Source organism: Haliotis rufescens, unplaced genomic scaffold, assembly GCF_023055435.1.
Source record: "Haliotis rufescens isolate VD_foot unplaced genomic scaffold, xgHalRufe1.0.p SCAF_23, whole genome shotgun sequence".
NCBI lineage: Eukaryota > Metazoa > Mollusca > Gastropoda > Lepetellida > Haliotidae > Haliotis > Haliotis rufescens.
The window spans coordinates 5,361,687-5,389,038 of record NW_025963924.1 but is presented as its reverse complement, the minus strand read 5'-3'; the positions used below and the strand labels follow the sequence as shown (position 1 = coordinate 5,389,038).

At 40.9% G+C, this 27,352-nt stretch overlaps 1 protein-coding gene and 1 long non-coding RNA gene across 4 annotated transcripts; both read right to left on the bottom strand.

Annotated features, from left to right (window-relative positions):
* Positions 1-204: 204 nt before the first annotated feature.
* LOC124146591 (protein DD3-3-like) lies at positions 205-27,150 on the bottom strand. 2 transcript variants are annotated; one of them, XR_007222765.1, is made up of 14 exons: positions 26,987-27,150; positions 25,155-25,208; positions 21,775-21,861; positions 21,038-21,133; positions 15,346-15,484; positions 14,983-15,108; positions 12,326-12,463; positions 9,941-10,359; positions 8,553-8,726; positions 7,950-8,185; positions 6,315-6,531; positions 5,192-5,309; positions 1,806-2,272; positions 205-1,413 (listed from the first exon to the last, which is right to left on the bottom strand). XR_007222765.1 is itself a non-coding variant. In XM_048401699.1 (13 exons), the coding sequence occupies exons 1-13, from the start codon at positions 27,067-27,069 to the stop codon at positions 1,880-1,882; spliced, it is 2,280 nt and encodes a 759-aa protein (XP_048257656.1). In that variant the 5' UTR covers positions 27,070-27,150; the 3' UTR covers positions 205-1,879. The 2 variants fall into 2 exon arrangements, 1 of the variants encoding a protein (XP_048257656.1); XM_048401699.1 differs by having other exon boundaries at positions 205-2,272.
* Positions 3,173-5,174, bottom strand: LOC125383476. Of its 2 annotated transcripts, XR_007222767.1 has the most exons (5): positions 4,980-5,001; positions 4,617-4,650; positions 4,016-4,083; positions 3,498-3,599; positions 3,173-3,415 (listed from the first exon to the last, which is right to left on the bottom strand). It is a non-coding gene; the product is annotated as an uncharacterized LOC125383476 (long non-coding RNA). The 2 variants fall into 2 exon arrangements; XR_007222766.1 differs by having other exon boundaries at positions 4,617-5,174.
* Positions 27,151-27,352: the final 202 nt, after the last annotated feature.

The following is a 27,352-nucleotide window of genomic DNA, read 5'->3' as shown; positions in this document are numbered from 1 at the left end:
GTCTAGCAGTTCACTAAAATAACCACAGCTTTCAACATGATTATAAAGTGGCACCATTTGTTTCTGAAATAAATTGTGAAGAAATATTTAACTTCAATCGCCCGGATTCCACAAAAAATCCTTACTATAACAGATGGAATGCTTGATTTAATGGCACATCAATCCACTGAAATAATGTTGCAACAATATTTTTGTTCTCATTGATTATCAAATATGATTATGATCATAAATACATATTTTGCTGTTAGAGATGCTGTGGAATTTGTATGGAACATGAACAAGATTCCAAATGATAAAGATGTTTGATACATGCATGTATTACACAAGTCACATCTGATATGTAAAACTGAAAGATGAGTATTTGTATTCATAACCGTGTGGAGATTGCTGGAACCAGCTGATAAAATGTCGACATATAGACAAGGGAATAGGGACCTCTATGTGGGGCTGTATCGTAGACTCTAAACTAAGTGCCTTTGGCAGGCATATTGAGGAACAATTATGATTTTAATCAAAATCAGATTTTTTAAAGTTCAAATGTTCTTAAATTCAGAGGTATTGTAACATTGCATCTTATGCAACAATGTAAAACTGAGCATTAATGCCTCTTTATTTGTGGAAGTACAAGTTCCCTGACAAAGTTATAACATTAGTAATAACGAAATTAACATAAAGGATTTTTTTCATTTAAATTTGGGAATTTTTACTGACAGTTGCTGCAGACTTGAAGCCGAATATTGGCCTCGGGGCAGATCTAGACAAATCCCTGCTGTGGTCATGATGGTCAAGACTAGATACTACAATGAGGAAGGCTAATAAGGAGATGCATCGATGCACTGGTGCATCACCCTATGAAGTACCGTATTCACCGCACTAAGCGCCCTGCTCCAACAAGCACCCGTTGACCAACTCCTAGATAAATCTTTATAAACGCACTCTACTTGGACAGAAAATTTACTTGACAGTCTGTATTGTCTTCTGGATTTTTGTCTCTTTTTACAGTGAGTGAGTGAGTAAGTATGGTTTTACGCCACTATTAGCAATATTCCAGCGATATCATGGCGGGTACTCTTTTTACAGAAAAGATTTTGAACAAAGTGTGTTCCCTTCCGCTCAATCTCTCAAAACAAAATTTACCCCCCTCCCAAGCGCTTCATATGGCGAATACAGTATGTATACTTTTAACAGATTAACGTGATTATCTGCACACTTAATGCTGTACGTATTGGTACTGATCAAAACATCCACTAAAGCCGTTAAAATATCTGACGTAACATTTGACGTAAAAAAAATATTTTGGAAAATAATTGCTTTGTTTACCTTTGAAATGTCTAAATTAAAATACATTCACATGACATCTAGTATTGTGACGCTTATTGTATTGATAACAGAGTGTCACAATACACAGTGTATCCTGGGTATATCAGCTCTGCCAGTAACAGTGACACCAGCGGCACTTACTGTGGAGCAGCACCAGATGGAGTGGTCAGGAATCACCATTTTAAATTACCGGTACTTATAATTATTTGATTGGCATTTCTTAGAAGCTAGGTAGACACAATTTATGGTCTATGCTCTTTTATTACTTAACCTACTCATGTCAATCTCTCCTGTATGCAAATTGTCACGGTCAATCCTCACCTACTATTTATAATTCCTTACCATTAATCAGTGTTGCTTGACAATAAGGACATAAAAAAACGTTGCTATCACAGTATATTAAGAAGTTGTTATCCATAAATTGGGCCTGCTTTGTGAAAAATAATTTAACATCTTGTTTTGCAAAACTTACATTGCTGGTTGATTTCAAATTGGTCAGGTTGATAAAAATGTGCTACCTATTGAGCCGAGTTGGTTTTTCTTCCAGCAGAAATATTTCTCATACTTTGCTCTGAGTAGATCTCTGAATGTATTTGGCGTTGTTTTTAACACTTTGCCACTTCTTGGGATGCAGTTTGAAGTAAACCAGAGTCCCGATGAGGATGACGACAATGACAATACAGGCAATTGCTATCCCGACGACCATCCCGATGTTGCTGGTACTGCGTGCCACGAAGACTCCCCCTCCCTGGGCCTGGAACTTGGCCATGTTGCCGTCAATACTGGCATCCACTCGCGTCCATGTCGCGAAGTTGTTGGCATTGGACCTGTAGACGACGACGTCCGAGCTGCCGCTGTCAACCTTCAGCTCAATGGTGAATGTTTTGCTGTCACTTGCGATCTGGCTTTGTGGATACACCACCAGGAAGTTGCTGACGTAGTCACTGCCGAGCTGAAACATTACGGAAAATATAGCTCTGAAATTTCATCCAAACTGCCTGAATGCTGGGATAGAGTTTTGCATTTGACATGTGGTTTTAAATATGTCATCTCAACCCAAACCCTTGGCTATGCCGAGGGAGGACAGTAACAACACTTGTGGCAAAGGTTAAACCACCCTGTAACACCTGTGACAATGGTTAAACCACCCTGTAACACCTGTGACAATGGCTAAACCACCCTGTAACAACACCTGTGTAAACCACCCTGTAACACCTGTGACAATGGTTAAACCACCCTGTAACACCTGTGACAATGGCTAAACCACCCTGTTACACCTGTGGCAATGGTTAAACCACCCTGTAACAACACCTGTGTAAACCACCCTGTAACACCTGTGACAATGGTTAAACCACCCTGTAACACCTGTGACAATGGTTAAACCACCCTGTTACACCTGTGGCAATGGTTAAACCACCCTGTAACAACACCTGTGTAAACCACCCTGTAACACCTGTGACAATGGTTAAACCACCCTGTAACACCTGTGACAATGGTTAAACCACCCTGTAACACCTGTGACAATGGTTAAACCACCCTGTAACAACACCTGTGTAAACCACCCTGTAACACCTGTGACAATGGTTAAACCACCCTGTAACACCTGTGGCAATGGTTAAACCACCCTGTAACACCTGTGACAATGGTTAAACCACCCTGTAACACCTGTGACAATGGTCAAACCCTGTAACACCTGTGGCAATGGTTAAAGCACCTTGTAACAACACCTGTGACAATGGCTAAACCACCCTGTTACAACACCTGTGGCAAAGGTTAAAGCACCCTGTAACACCTGTGACAATGGTTAAACCACCCTGTAACACCTGTGACAATGGCTAAACCACCCTGTTACACCTGTGGCAATGGTTAAACCACCCTGTAACAACACCTGTGTAAACCACCCTGTAACACCTGTGACAATGGTTAAACCACCCTGTAACACCTGTGACAATGGTTAAACCACCCTGTTACACCTGTGGCAATGGTTAAACCACCCTGTAACAACACCTGTGTAAACCACCCTGTAACACCTGTGACAATGGTTAAACCACCCTGTTACACCTGTGGCAATGGTTAAACCACCCTGTAACAACACCTGTGTAAACCACCCTGTAACACCTGTGACAATGGTTAAACCACCCTGTAACACCTGTGACAATGGTCAAACCCTGTAACACCTGTGGCAATGGTTAAAGCACCTTGTAACAACACCTAAGGCAATGGTTAAACCACCCTGTAATAACACCTGTGGCAATGGTTAAACCACCCTGTAACAACACCTGTGTAAACCACCCTGTAACACCTGTGACAATGGTTAAACCACCCTGTAACACCTGTGACAATGGTTAAACCACCCTGTAACACCTGTGGCAAAGGTTAAACCACCCTGTAACAACACCTGTGGCAATGGTTAAACCACCCTGTAACACCTGTGGCAAAGGTTAAACCACCCTGTAACAACACCTGTGGCAATGGTTAAACCAACCTGTAACAACACCTGTGGCAATGGTTAAACCAACCTGTAACAACACCTGTGGCAATGGTTAAACCACCCTGTAACAACACCTGTGGCAATGGTTAAACCACCCTGTAACACCTGTGGCAATGGTTAAACCACCCTGTAACACCTGTGGCAAAGGTTAAACCACCCTGTAACAACACCTGTGGCAATGGTTAAACCAACCTGTAACAACACCTGTGGCAATGGTTAAACCACCCTGTAACAACACCTGTGGCAATGGTTAAACCACCCTGTAACAACACCTGTGTAAACCACCCTGTTACATCACCTGTGGCAATGGTTAAACCACCCTGTAACAACACCTGTGGCAATGGTTAAACCAACCTGTAACAACACCTGTGGCAATGGTTAAACCAACCTGTAACAACACCTGTGGCAATGGTTAAACCACCCTGTAACAACACCTGTGGCAATGGTTAAACCAACCTGTAACAACACCTGTGGCAATGGTTAAACCAACCTGTAACAACACCTGTGGCAATGGTTAAACCACCCTGTAACAACACCTGTGGCAATGGTTAAACCACCCTGTAACACCTGTGGCAAAGGTTAAACCACCCTGTAACAACACCTGTGGCAATGGTTAAACCACCCTGTAACAACACCTGTGGCAATGGTTAAAGCACCTTGTAACAACACCTAAGGCAATGGTTAAAGCACCCTGTAACAACACCTGTGGCAATGGTTAAACCGCCCTGTAACAGCACCTGTGGCAATGGTTAAAGGACCTTGTAACAGCACCTAAGGCAATGGTTAAACCGCCCTGTAACAGCACCTGTGGCAATGGTTAAACCACCCTGTAACAACACCTGTGGCAATGGTTAAAGCACCTTGTAACAACACCTAAGGCAATGGTTAAAGCACCCTGTAACAACACCTGTGGCAATGGTTAATCCGCCTTGTAACAGCACCTAAGGCAATGGTTAAACCATCCTGTAACAACACCTGTGGCAATGGTTAAACCATCCTGTAACAACACCTGAGGCAATGATTAAACCACCCTTTAACAACACCTGTGGCAATGGTTAAACCATCCTGTAACAACACCTATGGCAATGGTTAAACCATCCTGTAACACCTGTGGCAATGGTTAAACCATCATGTAACAACACCTGTGTAAACCACCCTGTAACAACACCTGTGGCAATGGTTAAACCATCCTGTAACACCTGTGGCAATGGTTAAACCATCATGTAACAATACCTGTGTAAACCACCCTGTAACAACACCTGTGGCAATGGTTAAACCATCCTGTAACACCTGTGGCAATGGTTAAACCATCCTGTAACAACACCTATGGCAATGGTGGTGAAAGCACCTCTCTGTATTTAAACCATGGTGTCTACTCACATTCATGGTCTGGTGTGCTGCCTGCATCTGCCTGTCTCCCTCCTCTCGACTCCATTCCTCAAGTCTCAGTTTCTGTAGTCTGTCAAAGGCTCCTTGACTCACTTCAACCTTGGCATTGCTGTAACAAGGGGAGATAATCCACAATGAAACACTAAGAAGGGAGGATTTGTGATTGTTCTCAAAGCATTTAACAAAGTGTCTTCTCATTAGTTCCTCCTCAAGCCATTCTTTAACCTAACCCTCTTGCAGGCAGGTGTGAAAGGTATTAGCACCTGTACCTAAACGTCATTTAAAGAATGAAGAAGTTAACATACCGGTGACATCACTAGAACACGTAGTGACATCTACCCACTTGGAAGGGTGACATCACTATGACACCTACCAACTAGGCACAATGACATCACTAGAACACCTAATGAATCACTCTGACACCCTAATGACACCTACCCACTAGGCAGGGTGACACCACTAGAACACATAGTGACACCTACCCACTCGACAGGGTGACATCACTATGACATCTAATGACACCTACCCACGAGACAAGGTGAAATCACTATGACACCTAATGACATCTACCCACTAGGCAGGTTGACATCACTGTGACACCCACACAAGGGACAAGGTGACATCACTAGAACACCTTGTGACACTAGGCAGGGTGAAATCACTAGAACACCTAATGATACCTACCCACTCGACAGGGTGACATCACTAGAACACCTAATGACACCTACCCACTCGACAGGGTTACATCACTATGACACCTAATGACACCTACCCACTCAACAGGGTGACACCACTACGACACCTCATGACACCTACCCACTAGGCAGGGTGACACCACTACGACACCTCATGACACCTACCCACTAGGCAGGGTGACACCACTACGACACCTACCCACTCAACAGGGTGACACCACTATGACACCTCATGACACCTACCCACTAGGCAGGGTGACACCACTACAACACCTAATGACACCTACCCACTAGGCAGGGTGACACCACTACGACACCTCATGACACCTACCCACTAGGCAGGGTGACACCACTACGACACCTCATGACACCTACCCACTAGGCAGGGTGACACCACTACGACACCTAATGACACCTACCCACTAGGCAGGGTGACACTGCCGCCCATGCTGCCGATGGCCTCGTATCTCACTGGGTAGGGGTACACCATGATGCGGGCCTTCTGGTCCCTGTTGGAGAAGTCGTTGTTCCTCGTGGACATGAAGTGGTAAGTTCCTAGCTGAGTTATCTGCCTGGGGTCAAGGTTGAAGTATGTACCTGCGTCATCCAGCTGTGACATTTCACCCCCGAACTGACCTACAAAAGGCAACACACTGTTGACAACATTTACTCATCTGTGTTCGTCTTGTGAGAAACAATTAGTCACATGGTCTGAGTATTTAGTAAGAAAGGTCATGATATCAGAGATGAACAAGAATATATGCAAATGTAGATTACAAGTTTAATGGTAACAATCAACATGACTATTTCATGACAGGCCAGGGTCAAAAGCAATATACCCCCAAATAACTACTATACATTATTATACATACCATTTACTGCATAACTATACATAAAGGATGGCTGAGAAATGCGCAAATTAGGTTGCCATGGCACCCATGTCTAGATCAGAATTCCAAATTCATTGGGGACACTATTACTAGGTGAAAACTGACATAAAAAGATAAACGTGAACAACGAATGGAAATCGAGCCAATACATAAGGCTTAAAAAAATTAAAAGAATTGGATCTCAGGCAATGGTTTTTTAAAATATAGTACGGGCAGGTGGTGTCTTTTGGTCTTTTGTTTTTTTTTTGGGGGGGGGGGCTTGGAATATTTAAGGATTTTTATTTTTTTTCTTCAAAATGGTTATAAAAACGAAATGTGCGGCAAACTTTATGATGATGTGGACAGTGCCTGAGAACAAGACTATTATTTTTTAAGCCTAAGCCAAATAGATTCTTCAATTTAGATGATCAGTCACAAAGGCCAGTAACCCTTCCACACAAGCACAACACAATGGAGCAAAATGAGTCATGTTGTACAAACAGGCGGAAAAACATTTTCAACAAATGCAAAGTTGTCTGGAAATGTCAAGATTTCTGCAAAGTTTCTGTTTTGAGATTAACCTTAACTGATGCCATTTTCACTTATTTCTGGTTAAACGACAACATTCAAAATGACCTGCAAAGCACAAGTAACCAGCCACTGGGATAACAAATTTATATGAAGAAATACTCAAAAATGGTCCGCAACTCATAACATTTTCAAAATCCTCACAGTAACAGCAAACCTATTAGAACGACATGCGTTCAAGGTTTCATCAAGAAATACATGAGTTAGTAGTGGTGGGAGGATACACGATGCATCGGTGGAGCACGATATTTTACTTTATTTGTTTTACAGTTGCACACTATTATAGTAAAGAATATTGATTCAAACCCTTAAATGTTTACTTTAATGGCTGTTACACCAATCACTAATTAGTAGTGAAAAACTAAATATTTTCATCCACTGACACTGCCAACTGTAAATCGTCAGTGTGCCAGGTATATTTGACTATCCTGTCTGCAAAAAGGAAGGCTTACGCACCTCAGCTAAGAGCACATACAAGTATCGTGATACGTATCGGATCGTGAGCAAGGTATCGTGATACATAACGGATCGCACCGTTGGTCTATTGTCCCAGCCCTATGTGTTAGCGAGATTATATGATTAAGCACAAAAACCTACCTGTGGTAAGAAGAGCAAGCTTTTCTACATCATTTCTTCCCAGTCCCAGGAAGGTATCATTTGTCACGTGTTCAGGGTAATTAACGCCAAAATGTCCCCGTTTCACGCCAGGTCCAAAGGAGGCTCCACTGCCTTCTGGGTATTTCTTTGCAGACAGAAGAACGATGTTGTTGCGGTCAGTGCCAGCCAGACCGTTTCCATCGTTGCCACGGTTGTTGGTGTTGGAACCAGTCCATCTGAGAAATCAAAGAACAGGCTAAAATCTGTCGCAGAGTTGTAGCCATTAATGTTAAAAAGTTCATCACAAATCACAAAGTCGAAGTCTCTATCATGTTAAAATAAAGATAGGATGTGGCATATTTGATGTTGCAAGGCAATATTTTCTTACTGTTTAGCTTACATAATCAACAGATGAAAGCCACAATCAGAAAATAGTTTTAATTTGTTTTTATTTGACTGCTCCATCTTTGATGATTTAGAAAAATAACAAGAAACAACACCAAAACTCAAACAAAATGAAGTAACTGTCAACTTTGAAATTAATAATTGATCAAATGCATTGTATACAGTCAGAACATTCAACATCAGCAACAAACTTCTTACTGGAAGTGCACATATTCCCCTGTCCCCATCTCCAGGGTGTTTGGTACAAAGTCGTATTCCACAGAAGGGTACACCTGCACAATGTTGCCACGCTTGCCGCGTACGTTCAAGTTGTGGATGGTGCTTGTGCTGTCAATGTGGTCTGGACGAGGGCGTATAGCAAATGTGTGAGACCTGAAAATTAACATCATTAGCACAATTAAGTCATCATCTTCCTAGTCATACAAACTTCTACAGAGTTATCACTTCAGTATTTCCTAAATAACTAAGTTTTTTAATGTTTCAATACACGATACAGCTAGAAATTTAAATCTCTTATTTATAACAATAAAAAATCCAGCACAATCTTCATTTATTCATAAGGCTTATAGGGGCAGAGGGGTAGCCTAGTGATGAAAAGGGATGGTGGGGTAGCCTAGTGGTTAAAGCGGTCGCTCGTCAAGCCGAAGACCCGGGTTCGATTCCCGACATGGGTACAATTTGTAAAGCCCATTTCTGGTGTCCCCCGCCGTGATATTGCTGAAATATTGCCAAAATCGGCGTAAAACCATGCTCACTCACTCACTCACTTGTGATGAAAGTGTTTGCTCAAGTGAGTGAGTATGTTTTTACGCCGCTTTTAGCAATATTCCAGCAATATCACGGAAGGTGTTTGCTCCACATGCAGAAGGCCTGGGTTCGATTCCCCACATGGTTACAATGAGTGAAGCCCATTTCTGGTGTCCCCTGTTGGAATATTGCTAAAATCGGCGTAACAATACTCAGTCCAGTCACTCATAAGGCCTGAGACATACAGACCTTGTTTTTATACATATGGTGAGGTGACATGGGGTGTAATGGCACATTCAGAATTACTGCACTTACATAGAGATGCCGAATATCCAACACAGTAAACTGACGCCAAGCCGACCAGTTCTTGTTTTAGACCCTTAATGCCGAGCACCAGACAGGGCAACAACAAGTACCATCTTTTAACATCTTTTGGCATGACACGACAGGGGATCGAACCCCAGACCTTCCTCTCTCTAGGCAGAAGATGTTCCACTAGACCACGAAGGCGGTTGTATTTACGCATACAAGTTACTTAGTACATTAGAATACTGTACCAGTGACATCTATTATTTAGGAATATGATCATTTATGAGAATGAATCAAATGATTGATCTGTGTGTCACATTTAGTAACAATATGACTCTGGTCACCATAAATTCCTACAAGATTGTGCATGGTGCAGCGTAAACCAATAAACTAACTGACTCACCAACATAACATTGTAAATGGACTTGGAGGCCTTTCTCCAATATACATTCATGTTATTGCTACACAATGTTAATTATTTCCAGTTTGAACTGACAGAATAGCTCTTACATTGACAGTTTGCAACTCACCTATCTTGAAACACCCGACCATACTGGGCAGTGTTGATGGCCAGCTGAAGGCTGAAGTCAGCATCGTCGAACAGCTTCACCTCGGGGTTATTTTTAAACTTGTAACCTCTTGTTCCAGCGGCTTCCTCGGTAGAGAAGCCATACTTGTCGGCCATTTCGATTTTGGTTGGGTTTCCATTCTGACTAGAATTTGTGTTCCAGCCATCGTAGTCGTTGGTTGAGACGTTGTATCGGATCCTCATGACACACTTCTCGTGGCTGATGTTCGGGACTGTCCAGTTGTAAAGTAGGGGGTGACCGCCAATGCCGTTTCCCAGGTGATTATCCCGAGAGAAGTCTGTCTCCCGACAGTCAGGGGGAGGTAGTCCATGTGAAGGAAATTCCTTCCACTGGCCCTTGACTCCATTGGTCTCAAGTTGCTGGGAATGAAGTATGATATATTTAAATATGCACTAACGTTGACAGGACTCATGGACAGGATTCATGAACAGGTTAAGTATAATCAGGAACTGCAGTGTTAAAAGTTGAACATGAAAGTTGAGAAGTGATCATCCTAAATTAATTAGGGTTGCATTCCATAATGCAAACATTCCACTACGCCTATCGTAGGCCTGTTTTAAAGTATTGGAGTTGCCATTATTGCTAAGATTGGTTTATGGAACATGCAGGGCCCAGGATATTACATTCCATTCTTTTATGCCAAAAATGCCAACAAAGATTAGATTTAAGTCCAGTGTAGTTGGAATCAATGCTAAAAATAGCCGTCCAATCAAAATACCCTGTTAATTCCTGATTGAAACAAGCATCGATATCATCTACTCTTGTTTCATGCCTTCTCCAATTCAACTGGGAACGACTGATAGCATAACGACTTTGCTCCCACTTGATACTCAGATAAACATTTTTCCAGCTCATTCATTAATAACATTCTTTTGATATAAGCAAACATATTGATGGCTCGCTCACATAAACCCATTCACTTTAATGTAGACCTATGCCAAACTCTCCCCAAAAAGTTGGATTGGCTATTGATTCATGTTCAAGACTCTGTGCTTAGTTTGTGACAAGCAAGATAGATATGGTGATGTCACTTCCGAAACAAAACTACAGTGGCAGATGGGTCCAGGGTATGGATCATAATAGGACGGAGATAAAATACCCAGGATAATAGAGGATGGGACATTGTCATATCCTTACTGTGCAAAAACAAAACTTTAGGAGGTCCCTCATTACTTATACTCAATCGCAAACTTCAAAGGCCCCAGGGCGGTTGGGTAGCCCAGTGGTTAAAGTGTTCAATCGCCACGCCGAAGACCCGGGTTCGATTCCCAACATAGGTACAATGTGTGAAGCCCATTTCTGGTGTCCCCTGCTGTGATATTGCTGGAATATTGCTAAAAGCAGGGTAAAACCATACTCACTCACTCACTGAAGGGAGCCCTTTAATTTCCAACTGCTGGTCCTCGGCCAGTGACAAGAAGAAATAACAGAAATCCCGCTATTCCATAACTGACCAGGCGATTGTGTATATGCAACATTCAATAACATTCTGAATACACTGTACCATCATGCCTGGAATGCTACATGAATCCTAGAAGAGTAATGAGCATCTGGGCATATGTCGTGTATCTTGACTGCTGTGGGAGAAAAGCAGCTGGGCGTCCCAATGCATCAATGACACTCTCGGCACTGATGGCTAAAGATAATCTACTGCTGAGGCCTGACCCTCGGTGCACAGTCTCTACCTTTGTACATATTGCCTGTTTTTGTCCGAGACTAGCTGTCCTTACTGGACAATAGATTGTTAAATCTATTCTCATATCGAGTGAAATTATGATAATTTCCAATCTCATTAAAATCAGATCAACCTTTCACGAATTTTGACCGACCAATGAAATGACTGACAAGAAATCAACATTAGCCAATCAGAAGGCAGCTTTTTCGGGCTTTACGACACTAATTTCAAACTGGCCACTAAGCTTCGAAACATATTTTGACGTATTCTTGATTAAAAAAAATAAAACTGATAAGAAGAACATTCTGGAATGGCTTATATATGGCCTAGATTGTATGGATATAATCATAAAACCCGTAACTGCCGTTCGGAATACCCCGTGTTAAATACTTTGTGGTTGCATGATAAGAAAACACATTCCGACTGTCACTGTCAGGATCTGGTAAGCGACGCTATGATTGGTTGGATGAAAGGTCGTTCGAGAACTAAGATCTGATTTTAATGAGATTGGATAATTTCTATCATGTACACTGATGTGCACAACTACAAAGTCACTGTTTTTCAATGTCTGAACAGCAATACAAGACAAGTGTCACTCATGGATTCCCTACCTACATGACAAGCACAACATGCCTTGGTCGGAGACTTACCTCGCAGTCTTCCTTGTTGTTGGGTATAGCGGTGGTGCTGTCGTTGAGGAGGACGCAGGCCCAGCGAGACTTGACGTTCTCACTCTGGGCTCGGTAGTACAGGCAGCGCTGGGCATCATTAGTCATCACTGCGATGTCCTGGGGAGACCACAGACCAAACAATGACCATTTGATACTCTGCATGTGTGTGCACGTGTGTGTGCACGTGTGTGTGCGTGTGTGTGTGTGCGTGCGAGTGTGCAGGGTGTGTGTGCGTAGGGTGTGTGTGCGTGTGTGTGAGTGCGCATGTGTGTGCACGTGTGTGCATGTGTGTGTGCGTGTGTGCAGGGTGTGTGTAGGGGTGGGATGTTTGTCCTTAGGTTCTACAAAATGAAAATATATTGTTCAATGGACATCCAGGATGGTCTGAAAAATAATGTGTGGTGGATGTTTGGCTGTATATTTTTAAGTGCTGGCAATATTCAACAATATTCCTGTAATAATGGGAGCCTGGACTTCATGATCGACATTACGACTGCCATCATGAGCTTCAATTTACCCAATTGGGAAAGGATGACATGCATCAACCAAGCCTGATGACTCAATCAATTTGGTCCCTCTGGCAACAAGCATAGGTTATGGGGACCAATTCTAACCCGGAATCCAACAGTGTTATAATGTCACAGGCCTTTTACAAGAAAGTATTTAACAAGAAGACGTACCATATCTTTAGAAGACTGTAGTAAATATAATAGCAAAGTCTTAAGGTGTAATGTGGATACTAAGTTCTAGTGGTTCAAATATAAAGTTATACACCACTCCCTACCTACTACAAGAAGATTATTCAAAATAGGACATGCAGACATAATACATGCAACCTTTGTGACAGAGCCATAGAAACGATTCAACACTTATTTTGGGATTGCAGCAAAGTAAAAATGATCTGGAACTTTGGCTCAAATTAAATTAAGTGAATAAGGACATTTTGCTTGCATATCAATTCAGAAATAATGACCAATTAAATATAATAACTATTATTTCTAAAAATCTTATTTTTCATGAAGAGATACAAGGAATATTTATTCGATTGTTCCAGATATTCCAGATCTCCAAATGTTCCTCACTTATGAGTGGGAATCCATATAAATTTTGGTTATCTTTTCATACACTCTTTTTGTAACAAGGAAGTTGTAGCAACAAAAATTATTTTTTTAACAAATACAAAAAAATGAAGAAAAAAAATTAATTAGGAATACAAGTTGCATTTTGTATGCATGAAAAATGCATTTTTCAATGTTATTGTTATTCCAAGAGACAGCTGTTGTGCATTGTCAATTTATCAATACAAAGTACCATCAGCAGGAATAAACTGTGGCTAACAAACCTGGCTACGAGTACTGTAACTCTTCCCCTACAACAGCTGTCAGTGAGTCAGTAAGTAGGAGTCTTAGGGTGTATTGATAATACACAGCTGCCCAGAGCAATCAATCTGGACCAGAAATAATCTGTCGAAGTAAATTGGACCCATGATCCGCCATGTGGAGCTTACTGGGAATCAATGGCACACATCAGCCGGCTGAGTGCAGAGTTACTGAAGAGTGGTGGTCATCCAAGTACTGTCCATACCCAGCTGCCATTATGCCCACCCAATCCCCACTTTAGCCCATGACAAGAACACCAGTGAGGACCAGGGTTAGAATTGGTCTTCAGCAACCCATGCTCGTTGTAAGAGGGGACTAACGAGATCAGTTGGTCAGGGTCGCTGACTTGGTTGATGCATCTCATCAATTCCCAATTGCGTAGATTGATGCTCATGATGTCAATCACTGGACTGCCTGGTCAAGACATGAAAATTTACAAACCGCCATCATATAGCTGTGATAATGCTGAGTGAGGCATTAAACAATAAACAAACAAACAAATCAATGGGGGATCTACTCTACTCTGAATCGGTACCTTTTGTGGGGAACCTACTACTCATTCCAATGCCCAGTCAGCCAAGATCAACATGCATTGCGACCACCTGATCCTCATTTTAGTCAGCTCTCATGACATGCATAATGGAATAGGGTCCTACACTGCCCCTGAACCCCACAAGGTAAGAACCCACAAGGACAACAAGTGGTCAGCTGTCTACCCTCAATCCTTAAACCCCACAAGGACAACACGTGGGTCAGCTGTCTACCCTCAATCCTTAAACCCCACAAGGACAACACGTGGGTCAGCTGTCTACCCTCAATCCTTAAACCCCACAAGGTAAGAACCCCACAAGGACAACAAGTGGTCAGCTGTCTACCCTCAATCCTTAAACCCCACAAGGACAACAGGTGGACCAGCTGTCTACACTCTGCCTCTGTACCCCACAAGGACAACAGGTGGACCAGCTGTCTAACCTCAATCCTTAAACCCCACAAGGTAAGAACCCCACAAGGACAACAAGTGGTCAGCTGTCTACCCTCAATCCTTAAACCCCACAAGGACAACAGGTTGACCAGCTGTCTACCCTCAATCCTTAAACCCCACAAGGTAAGAACCCCACAAGGACAACAAGTGGTCAGCTGTCTACCCTCAATCCTTAAACCCCACAAGGACAACAGGTGGACCAGCTGTCTACCCTCAATCCTTAAACCCCACAAGGTAAGAACCCCACAAGGACAACACGTGGTCCAGCTGCCTACCTTCCAGGGTGTTGGGTGCCAGTATGGGTAGTAATCTCTCTCCTCAGGACACTCGTACCCATACCTGGTTCCCGCTGGATTCTGTCTTGTGTTCCGAGCAAACTGACGATTCCTGTTGTTTAGATTCTGGAACAAAGCCAACATGAATCTGAAATACAGTGTACGATAACATCAACACAAACAGTTCCTAATATTTGTACAAGATAAAAAGATGGAGATCTATTTCCTACATAAGAATGTTGAGGTACTGGAAAGACGGATACGGAGGCATGTATTGCCATTGATGTTACTTCTAATGCTATTGTAGTACTAGACTTCAGATAAGCTGAGAGTCAGTTATGTTTTCAGTCAGTTGAAACCTACCTGGTCGGCAACAAAGAGGCCTTTATTTCGTTGTCGCCGTTTACAGTGGTTGTAGTAGTTGTAGTCTTCGTGCATGCCATAAGTGCGGTCGCTGTTGCAGTCATTGTTGAGACACTGGGCATGAGTTTCAGGAATTGTTCTACAGAAAAACAAAGTATTTTAAAATTCTGAGAGCAGTAGCAATGAATGCAAACAATTGTCTCATATATAAAGGTTTAGAATAATATTTTAAAAGACATTGAGCATTTTGCATTTTCTTAGCAATTTCAAAAGAAATAGAATTTGTTGATGGTAATCATGAAAATAAGTTTCTATGTCTATAGAGCGATCCCTTTCAACAGTAGACCATCTCCAGGGTCTAGTACGCAGGCAGAGAGCAGAAGGTTCAGGGTTCGATCCCTGGTTGCGGCATACCTATAGACATACAAAAAGGATACTTGTTGTTACCCTGTCTGGCACTCGGCATTAACGGGCTAAAACAAGGACTGGTCAGCTCGGAGTCAGTATACTGTGTCTGAGTGGGGTATTCATGATAAACTGCAGCATGGAATCTCAGTGGGCTAGCACCATAAAATCAACATTATTCTGGACCAGTACAAGCATGCAGTACATGCACGTCGCTATATAAGTGCAATAATCTTGGATGCGCCGTTAAAACCCCATTTCACCTCAAACTTTTCGACAGTAAGAAAAAAAATTTGAAAAATAAATTTAGTTAATAAAAAACTGACTATGTTGAACTAATCTATAAAATAAATATCTTATTATAACATGATTTTAAAAAAGTTATTTATTGACATGGGGTAGATTCTATTATTATTTACTTCCATATAAAGTGACAACACAAGAAGCATCACAAGAATGTTTTTCATGCTTACATCATGAATGATCAAACATGTTATGGTCACTGTCTCTTTTCCCTTCTCAATGAAGATATTTTCCACTTGCAAATTACTGTTTCTGATTCATTAGACTAATGACTAATATGTAGGGGTTTATTTAGGAGCCCTAACTAAGTGCCCCTGGCAGGCAATTAGGGAAAAAAATATTTCGTTAAAATTGGGTTATTCAAAAGTTTTTATTTTCCAAAATTCAGAGCTATATTAAAATTCAATTTCAACACTGCATTCAACACAATAATGGTAAACTAAGCATAAAAGCATCTTCGTCTATACTGATCCTGTCATCAGTGAAATACAAGTCACCTTACGCCATAACATTAGTCATAAATATAGAATGAATTGGGACATGTTGAATTCCAATTTGGTGTTTTGCTGCAGACTCAGGGCCGATGCTCAGGCCTAGACTAATCCCTGATGTGTCAAGTGTTTATCAACTTTATGCTTGTAACAATAAACAATCCAAGAACTATGTGAAACACTTCACCACTTTGTGGTACACATGCATAATGACTGCAACAACATCCTTCTTAACCATCTACACAATTACAGGCTCAGATTGTCACACTCTCCTACACTCTCCTCCTTCATCCAATCAGTGTTGTAACAAGTACATATATACTGCTAAGAACCTGAGTTAATCCCAAATTGTAAAACAAACTCATCTGCCTTAAACCAAAGTTAATGATTCCTAACAATTGTTCAATAATCACAACAGAGAGGTGATTAACAAGACTGTTAATCTGTTTAGCAATCCCTCTACAGCATTTCAATAATCCACTTCAGCACACAAACATCCTCATCTCTCTTCACGAATCATTCTAACGCCTAATCTGATTGGCTAGGCAAAGGGTAAGCATATGTGTGGTACATTCTTGAATCTCATTGGTTAATTGTTTTACTTTAATGAAATGTTAAATATACAAAACAAAGAAATTTACTAAGTAAGAGTAGAAGATGAAATTCAATGTTATAATCACATGTATGTGTCTCAGCCTTGATCAAATTTTTGGAGATGTCTCAAAGGCAACACTGTTTGCTGGGTGATCTTCAAGATTTTTTTGCATAGATATATAAGAAGGTGGAAGGCGTAGAATATCAAATATAAGTTAACTTTGCACGAAGTGACAACAAGACTCCACGACTGACAAGATGGAATGCTGGTCTACTATTGTTCAAGCCGAGGAATGGGTTAAAGAAGTTGAGTTACGATCCTTGGAATCAGACAACGATGACCGTTTCCTCAATGAAGAACCCATCGTGCCCGAACCTGACCTTGACTCTGTCAGGCTGCGCAACATTGCGGACTCCATCTACGACTCCGATGAAGCTGGAGCACCGGGAATGACGGAGGAGGAGTGCGTGAAGACCGAGATGCTCCAGGCGTTGCTCTTCATCCTACCTGCAGATGCTATACTCCAACTAAGTCACATCATCCCTGAGGTGTACATCAACGACGACTGCAGGGGCAAGAGGCCTCGGACCAAGCTCTCTTGTGCAACACCGCCAGCCCCACCTCGGGCTGTTCCAGATGTGTGTGAGTTTAGGTGTCGGATGAGGACAGTGCGGGAATATATTCTGTTCACAAGCAAGCTTAAAGCAGTGCAGTGCGACACTATTGCATGTTTCCATATTGATGAACTTCTGTTGAACTTGATATCGGAGGTCCCCCTGCAAGCAGAGACAGTCCCATGCGAGTGTAAAGACAGGGTGTGGGACAGCGACAGTTCTGAAGCGGAGTATATTCAGGAACTCATGTCGTCATGCTCAGAGGAACATAACACAGTGAGGCTGATTTATGAAGAGGAAAATCTTGAGTCTGACATCTGCCGACCTCAACCACGGCACGATCAGTTCCAGCATCGCGGATTGCAAGAAACAGAGGACAGCTGTCACTGTGCCATGTGTGTGGGGCGCCGGGAACTGGACAACAGACCGGGCGCCCATCCCGAGGTGGACCTACACACTGTGTGGCAGGCCTTCTATGATGTTCAGATCTTTCTGGAGGAATACGCCTCCTTCAAAGACTTATCTTACCTCTGCTATGTCGAACAGAGGCTGTGTCGTATCACTCAGTACAGCATAATGGAGTGGTTCTCGGAGAACGGACTCCACAGTTACAGCGACTTCTTCTGGTGTCCGTGTTCTGAGATGTGCTTGGACAGTGAGTGAGTCTGGTTTTATGCCGCTTTCCAGCAATATCACGACAGAAATGGGCTTCACACAGTGTACCCATGTAGGGAACTGAATACAGGCCTTTGGCATCATGAGCAAACACCTTAACCATTAAGCTACTCCACCGCCCCCATGGACACATTAACTATAGTAACAGGAAAAAGCTAGTAATGTTTAAGTTTTTTGGAGTAGTATATTTTGTGATCTCACAACTCAACACAGACTGTACTATTGTGATCCTTCCCTTACTGGTCTTCTGGGTATAGACATAAGAGGGACATACCTGTCTTGACATTCACCATGTTTCCAAAAGAGCTCTTTTTAATATCACTTTGTATGTTAAGTTAATGTGTGTATTATTGTGTATTATGTATGTGACTATGTGTGTGTTAAGTTGTATATGTTAATAATTTATTCAATTCAAATAAATATGAATGTGATAATGTATGTTTTAAGTTTTGTATGTTAGTAATAAATTATTCAATTCAAATAAATATGTATGTGTTAACGTGTGTGTTAAGTTTTGTTAATAATAAGTTATTCAATTCAACCAAATAAATATTTGGGTTTATTAAAAGGCTATATATACAGTGAGCACATACGGTGATGCTATACTAGCAGGGCACAGCTACATTAAAATGTCTGTCATTGTTGATAAAGTTAAATCCTCAGGAACAATGCTGGTCAATCGCCAATCCTAGCGAAATGATTGCCACTTACATATATACTGAACAAATGGGTTAGGGAGTAGGAGTGGTAACACAATATATGATCCTTAACTTGTTTTGCACAGTATAAACTGATGACATTTCCTTATATGTGTTAATATTTACATGAACACACGGTACTGTTATGCAACAATTTGAACATGATGTGTATATGGTGCAAATATTATTTATCATTCTTCCTGATGTAAGTGAGTTTTTTAAGCATCAAGCATAAATGAGGCAAGGACAATCAGGCCTGATTTCTGTAAGCACTAAGCAGATTTAATATAACTCATGTAGGTGGTCTAATAAATTATGATAAAACAAGATAAGAATATTGTTTGATTTGATCTGTTTGATTGGCATTTATTTTTTGAAGTTTGTAAGTAACCATCTTCCTTGGGCAAGGGAGTTAACTGACTCTAAAAGTTTCCTAACTAGGCAAAAATTTCTGGACTCGATCGTAGCACCACCATGGAGTCATGTCCCTAATGACCCTCCTATCAGATTCCACCTCTCACATCACTTGCATTTGCATCAAACAAAATGGTGGCACCCAATCAAGACTATATGATCAACATCCAAGATCAATAATGTAATAAAACGGATATTATCTCGCCAAGTGCATCAAGTCACGTGAGCACCTTGATTAAAAGCATGAAAATCTTTGGAAAATAACTGTCAATGCCGAGATCCTGTAGTGACCGAAATCTGCATGTTGAAATCCATGTTGTTTATATCCGGATGTCGACTTCGTTATGTGAATGTGATTGGACTATGCATAGACTCAGTAATCCAGCCAACTCCATAATTCCAGCCTTGTTTGGCAAGGGTGGAAACCAGACTTTTTACAGTCAGTTAACTCCATTGCCTCGGGAAGATGGTAAGTAACAGGAATGGCAAGATATTTTAAGGATTACATCTACTATGATGTTTCAATATAGATAGTATAAAGGTCTACACCGGAACGTCGCAACATAATAGAATAAAGAAGTTGTCATCAATAAAATTTCTTGCCTTTACTGTTAAACCACCTGGTAATTGCAACTATGGATTGGCAACTATAGAGTGACACCTTGTTACAAAGAACATCTGGTAATTGCAATCATGTATTGGCAACACATAGTGACACCTTGTTACAAAGAACACCTGGTATTTGTGAGTAATTAAAACAAAACATGCTCACAGATTCATGAAGCACCATAATGTTCACATAACTGTCAAGGTAATGCTCACTGGAGCAACAAACATTATTCTCTGTGATTTCCTGCATTTCACAGCATTTACACACTTGGCACCACATGAATATATAATCAATCTCATTAAAATCCGATCTAAGTTCTCGCTATCGCTAAACAAAGATCTGAGGACATCCCATTACGGGTCACGTCAGAACGACCTTTCATCGGACCAATCAAAGCGTCGCTTACCCGATCATGAAAGTGACAATCAGAATGTGTTTTCTGATCATGCAACCTCGAAAACGTTAACACAGGGTATTCCGAATGAGAGTTACGGCTCGTATGACCGATTCTGTCAAAATTATCGTCTATCTCTCGTTTGCGTGGGATAAACATTTGAACGGAATATACAAGACATTCCGGAATGTTATTTTGCTCAGTTTTCAAAATTTTAATCGAGGACTGTGCCAACATATTTTTCAAGCTAAGTCTGAAATGGAATTTACCCGGTTGAAACGAGTGCTGTAAAGCTCGAGAAAGCAGCTTTCTAATTGGCTGATATCGACTTCTTGTTAGTTGTTTCGGTGGAAGGTCAAGGTTCGCGAAAGGGCGTTCTGACGTGACCCATAATGGGATGTCCTCAGATCTTTGTTTAGCGATAGCGAGAACTTAGATCTGATTTTAGTGAGATTGATATATAATCTACCACATTCCAGGTTTGAAGGCTTACTTGGTAGTGGCGCCATCCCGGACGGCGTCCCCGCACATGTACTGCAGGATGATCTCGCAGTGACTGTTGGCATCATGGCAGGAGTGCTGGTTGGTCCTGAATGTACAGTACAGGGCATGTTAATACACTTGTAACCAAAACAACTCATGCTTACATATGTAATCATTAATGAACTAATTAGTGCTACCCTTGTTTGTTTTGTCTCGTTTGTTCTTAATTCCTTTAGAACAAAATGTAATTGAGACAGAGTTTGGAGTGAGTGAGTGAATATTGTTTAGCAATAATCCAGCAATGTCACAGCAGAAATGGGTCTCACACATTGTACCCATGTGTGGAACGAACCCGAGGCCTTCGGTGTGACGAGTAAATGCTTTAACCACTAGGGCTACCCCCCCCCCCCCCCCCCCCCCCCCCCACAAGAGATTTTAGAAGGAGGAATTGTCAACAATGGATCATTGGATTGCACTAATGCTATGTTCACAATGAAAAATGTTTAAAAAATCACACAGAACTCAACCGTGGCAAGGGAAAGATTTACATGACATGCATTTTTGAGACAGACTTCCAAAACCTCATACCAAATGTTACTAAGCATTTGTAGGGTTAAGGCATATATAAATGAACTACATTATGGCATGTGTCCACTAAGCTCTGGTAACATACTATTTCCCAAACAACCAGTCAGCTATGTGTAAGTGTGCACAGTGCTTCAGGTGATGTACAGGGCCACGTCTCACCATTCTATTGGCAGCAAAGACCCCTGATAGTAGAAGAGGGAGCCCACGTTGTACCCCCCTCGGGCGTTGTTCTGAGAGTTAAACATCCTGAAACACAATGTTTATCATGTACAACAGTTTGTTTGTTTGTTTTTTAATGGCCGGTTGTAAATAATCGAGTATAATACATTCGGGATACGATGACATGCATCAATCAAGTCAGCGAGCCTGACCACCCGAACACCTTTAGTTGTCTCTTACGACAAGCATAGTCACCTTTTACGGCAAGCATGGTTTCTGAAGACCTATTCCACCCCGGATCTTCACAGGTCTGAACAACAGTCATAATCATCCCCAACAGTCATCATCATGAACAATGGTTTATTATCTTTTGTATCAAGTCTGGACCAGACAATCCAGTGATCAATATTGTACGATGACATAAAATCAAGCCAGTCATTGAGCCTGGCCACCTAATCCATTTGGTTGCCTCTTACAACCTCCATAGGTTGCTGGGGACTTCTTCTAACCAGGAATCCCAACAGAGTGTATAGAAATGAACAACTACAAGTATGTGTGAGTAGTTACGCTACCATCAAGTCACTGACTTGATATAATGATATATGATAAGTCATTTGCTATTTCAGCTGGCAATTGGCCAAATGACCAGCAGTTCAATCAATGCACAATGTTAAGTCGACCAATAGCTCAGCAGGATGAGGCGTACAGTGACATACACCAGTAAATGTCTTGGTTTGCTACATATTTAGTGTGTTTAGGGACCAGGTCAAAAGTTCAAGTCCTAAAAAAATTAAAACCGTAAGGTTTGAGACATTCCCCCATCCCCACTAAAAACTTCACTCAGAAAATGTTAAATTCCTGTGTTTAGTGGCCTCTTTTGTCACACATTCTTGTTTTTTCACCTGCTTTTTCAGAATGTTTATCAACTTACTAGGTGTTGGGAAAACCAGAGACCAGATATATCCGTATATGGTCTCTGGAAAAACATTTGTAGGGTTTTTATAGATCAAATCTGCCATTCCATATAACCCTACCTCTGGGAAATACTGGATGTATAAGAAACAACTCCTAACAGTATATGATTATTAAGAATAACAATAGGAAAAAAAAAAGAATATAAAGAGTCTTTGCTTAGTTTACTTACTACATAAAACATTGAGAAATCAAGAAAGTTCCTTTTGTCAGATGGAAAACTTGCAGGGCCATTAAGCCGCCACCCCAAAACCTGAGGAATTAAGATTTTTATCCGACATGAAACTTTTGAACTGGTCCCTTAGTGAGAGGTTATTTTTACCCATGAGTCATCTAGGAGCTAATCGTAAACATCAAACCAACATAAAACTTCATACATTTCATTGCTTCAAGTTATTACCTATACATAAGCATACTGAATAATACACCACCGGCTGTATAACCCTCGGGCATACAGCTCATCCGATCAATAGAGATTATTATATGAGCATGTGTATCATACTGATTTCACGAAACAAGTGTCAGAATTCACGTATTTCCCCTGAGTGAAAGCAAGGGTAATACATGAATTCTTATAAGGGTTTCGTAAGATCAGTATGACTCACATTTGAGTGTAACAATTTCTTTATTACCCATTATTTCTTAATCTTTTTTAGCTCCCCTTTAGAAAATAAACTGATCACGGCCGCCGTCTTAGAAAGCCACAAATGTTGCATGACCTTACGTCACAAAACAATTTGAATGACATCAACAATAGCATCTGGATGACGTTAACAATACACTGGTGTGAGTGAAAGTGATAGTTGCACTAACCACTGCTAACTGCACATGATTTTTATGATCACGGTTATTTCTAATCCTATGGGAAATGAAGTTGATAAAGAAATAAACTGTTTTTTTACCAGGTACATCGTGTACTGTCATAAAGACAGGAGGTATGTTTTATTGTTTTATTTCTATACAAGACCAGTAAGGCCACAATAAATTATGAGATTTTCATGCACATCTATAAGAATGTGATGCATTGTATTATTTTGTAAGCAAACTGACTAAGGAACAGGTGTCAACTAACTACCATTCTTTGGTTGCTTGTTATTTATTCAAGTAATAAAGCCTCAGTCTTACCTATTTTCATAGAGTAACCATGGTAACCAAGACATATGCTTTTTGAAACATACTGAGGTTTATCATCCAAAACTGGCTCCCACAGGAGATATCGCTTCGGTGAGATCAAGCGATATCTCCTTTGTAGATATCACTGCAATGAAATTTCATCACAATGCTTTGCAGACCATTGTGTGATTGTTACCATGGCGTCACAATCAAATGACATCACTAATGGCTACTGAAGCTGTTGGGAGTACTTTTTACACTAAGACATTGGACATGCTGGATATTACTGTCTACAAACTGAAAAAGTTGGAAGAATGATGTTGGATGATAAATAAAATCTCACCCTTGTGTCTTTCGATATCAAATATATCAACACTCATTGATATTTGATATCAAAAGACACTCGGGTGAGATTCTCTATATACACTACCCATAAGAAGTTAAGGACAACCAGATTGGTTCAAGTGAAGCACGGCAGATAAACAAGACTCCACACAGAGATTCAGAGCAGGGTTGGTCTAACAGTGAGTGAGTTTGGTTTAACGCTGCTTTTAATAGTATTCCAGTTATATCACGGCGTGTCAGCTTAATGTGGGAGGAAAGCCCGAAGTGATGCAGGTCTCAGACGTTTACCACTTCGGTGAAACCCACGAGCACGGGTATGGTGCTGACAAACCTAGAAACATAATCGGGGCGAGCCGGCACTCGAACCCACAATCATAGGTTTTTGGCGTGCCCAAGGGACGCAACTCTGCACAGCAAGTCGTGGCGCCTCAGACGACTGGGCCACCCGTGCCCCCGGTTGGTCTAAAATGCAGAGGGGGTGATCTCATGGAACAGCACAGCCTGACAAGGGGGAGAGAGCTACTGGTACTCAATGATCCTTAACTTCTTTTCAGTAGTATCAAAAACATACAACTATACATCATTTGGTGACACTTTTTCACCAAATTATTTGTTTTTGTTTTAAGAGCACCCCTAATTTTTTTTTTTTTTTTGCAGTAAACTACGTATATAATGAGCATGCTTATAACGAACTGACGGATATAATGAAATGTGTTGTGATCCCGTCCATTTGTGGTATATTTGCTACTTAAAATATATGCTTATAACGAACTACGGTTATAACAAACTAAAATTAGTGGTCTCTTTGAGTTTGTTATAGCCGTAGTTTACTGTATGTGCACCCCTTCCCTCTCAAAATTATCTATATCCGCACTTGCAACAAACATGTAATTTCCTGTTATAAACTTTATATTCAATTTAAACAGTAGTCATGATAATGTAATACAAACCTTTTTTCATTTGTCCTGGGCCGAGTAGCTTCATCCAGCCGATTGTTGCTGCCCCTGAAAGAGTGATCATGATCGTGAGTGAGTGAGTGAGTATGGTTTTACGCCACTTTTAGCAATATTACAGCAATATCACAGCGGGGGACACAAGAAATGGGCTTCACACATTGTACCCATGTCGGGAATTGAACCCGGGTCTTCAGTGTGACGAGCAAACTATTTAACACTAGGCTACCCCACCGCCCCAGTGATCATGATAGGGTCAAAAGGAAACTACATGTACTTTTTTTAGTATTGAGAGAGCGAGTGAATACTACTTTGAATGAGGGTGCCAACCCCCCACCTCTACATGCTCTAAGCATCGGGCATACCACGTAATTTGTCTTCCAATTTAAGAACTTGTGAGTCATATCAGTGTACACAGCTGGCTGGTAAAGTAACTTTAAGACTGGATTTTCACAGAATGCATGACCATGTATATTCATTAGCTTGGGATTTAATATTTTATTGATTTGTCACTCTTTGCAAGAAAAAAAGACGAAAACTATATTTTACCAATGAAATATTGGCATCAGCTTAACAGACAAACATTTCATGGCATCCAGTGTACTGCACTGCGGAGCCCAGAATACAACTTCACAGGGCTGGGCATCCGGCATACAAAAAGGGGATAGGCACCCCCTTGAATATTATTTTAGTTATATAGCAGTGTGCTACCTGAATGTAGGAGGAAAGCCCGAAATGATGCATTTTGTTGATATTTACCACTTTGGTTCTGGTGCTGACAAACCAAGAATCATTATCAGGGCAAATCTGGGATTTAAACCCACAGGATGCGAGCATACCCAAGGGATGCAGCTCTCCTCAAAGATACAGAGAAATATAACAAGTCAATGAAAACTTCTGCCAAACATACCAAAAGTACCTTCACGCCTATTCTCATTCCCTTGCATCCATGGATCTTTCATGCATGCTGAAACAATGTGACTTATGTGCTGTCTCGACACTAAACTTGACTGTCAAGCATCTGCTCTCCAAAAATGTATTTGATGACCAAGATGAACAATGAAGCTGAATACTTTTCGTATTATTAAGCTAGATCAAATACTTTCTTGTGATATCAGTCCAATTTTGAAAAATTAATATAATAATTGAAGACATATCCTTTCTCGAACGTCTTTACAGAAATATTGTCTCCTGAAAACCTTTCATTCCATGTTCATGGTTTGTAGGAAATAAATCTCAAATAATCCTGGACTGTACCACAATTGTATTGATCTCCCCCTCCTCCTCACCTTTTGTGTAATAAATTTTTAATGACCCTCGAGCACCCCTCCCCCATTATTGATTATACACGAAACATTTTTCACCATGGTTGAAAATGTATGACCAGTGCCTATATAACGTTATAATTAATATAAATAATATTTGAAAAAATCCACACATATAGTTGTGATAAATTGTCTCCCACCTCTTATGCTTTCAGTTTTTCAGACCTAGCAGAATGTAATAAATCGAAATCTGAGTCAATCTTGAAAGGTGTTTTAAATTAATTGGTCCCAATAAATAAATTCATTAATTAGTTACAAAAATCGTCATACTTCACATAAAATAAACAAACATGGGGCACGGACGTGTTAATTATTGTTACTGTCAAATTGTTTAGAACATTGTATTTCACGCCTGTGCTACTATTGTGCTTATTGCCCAGCCTTGACATTCAATACAACAGCAGTTACCTCCCCTACACTAATCCAGCCTTTCACTGTGTATGATTTAACTACATTACCGTCAAAACATTGGTTTCAACAACAAACAGTGATCATCGTACTTACCGGAGGTTGTGGAGATAAATATCAGCCTCAGCGCTTGAAATAATGAAAATTATTCCACTCAAAATATTTAGAAACAGTGACATTTTGCCGTTCTGTTTCGCTGCCACTCCTTGTAAAGCAGCGTTGTTTATCCGTATCCGTTCCTTATTACGTACATGCGAGTGAATCACCTGGCACGTGATTTTACAAGTCATTTCCATATTTACTTGCGCGTATTACAAAATAGTACCACCGATTTTAGCAATTTGATACCCTATTTAAAAACTAACACGAATAAATAAGCAAAGTTTATGGATATATAATGTTATGAACGTTTTTGAAAATGTTGTTCACACATGACATTGCTTACTTCGAGTTTTATTTAAA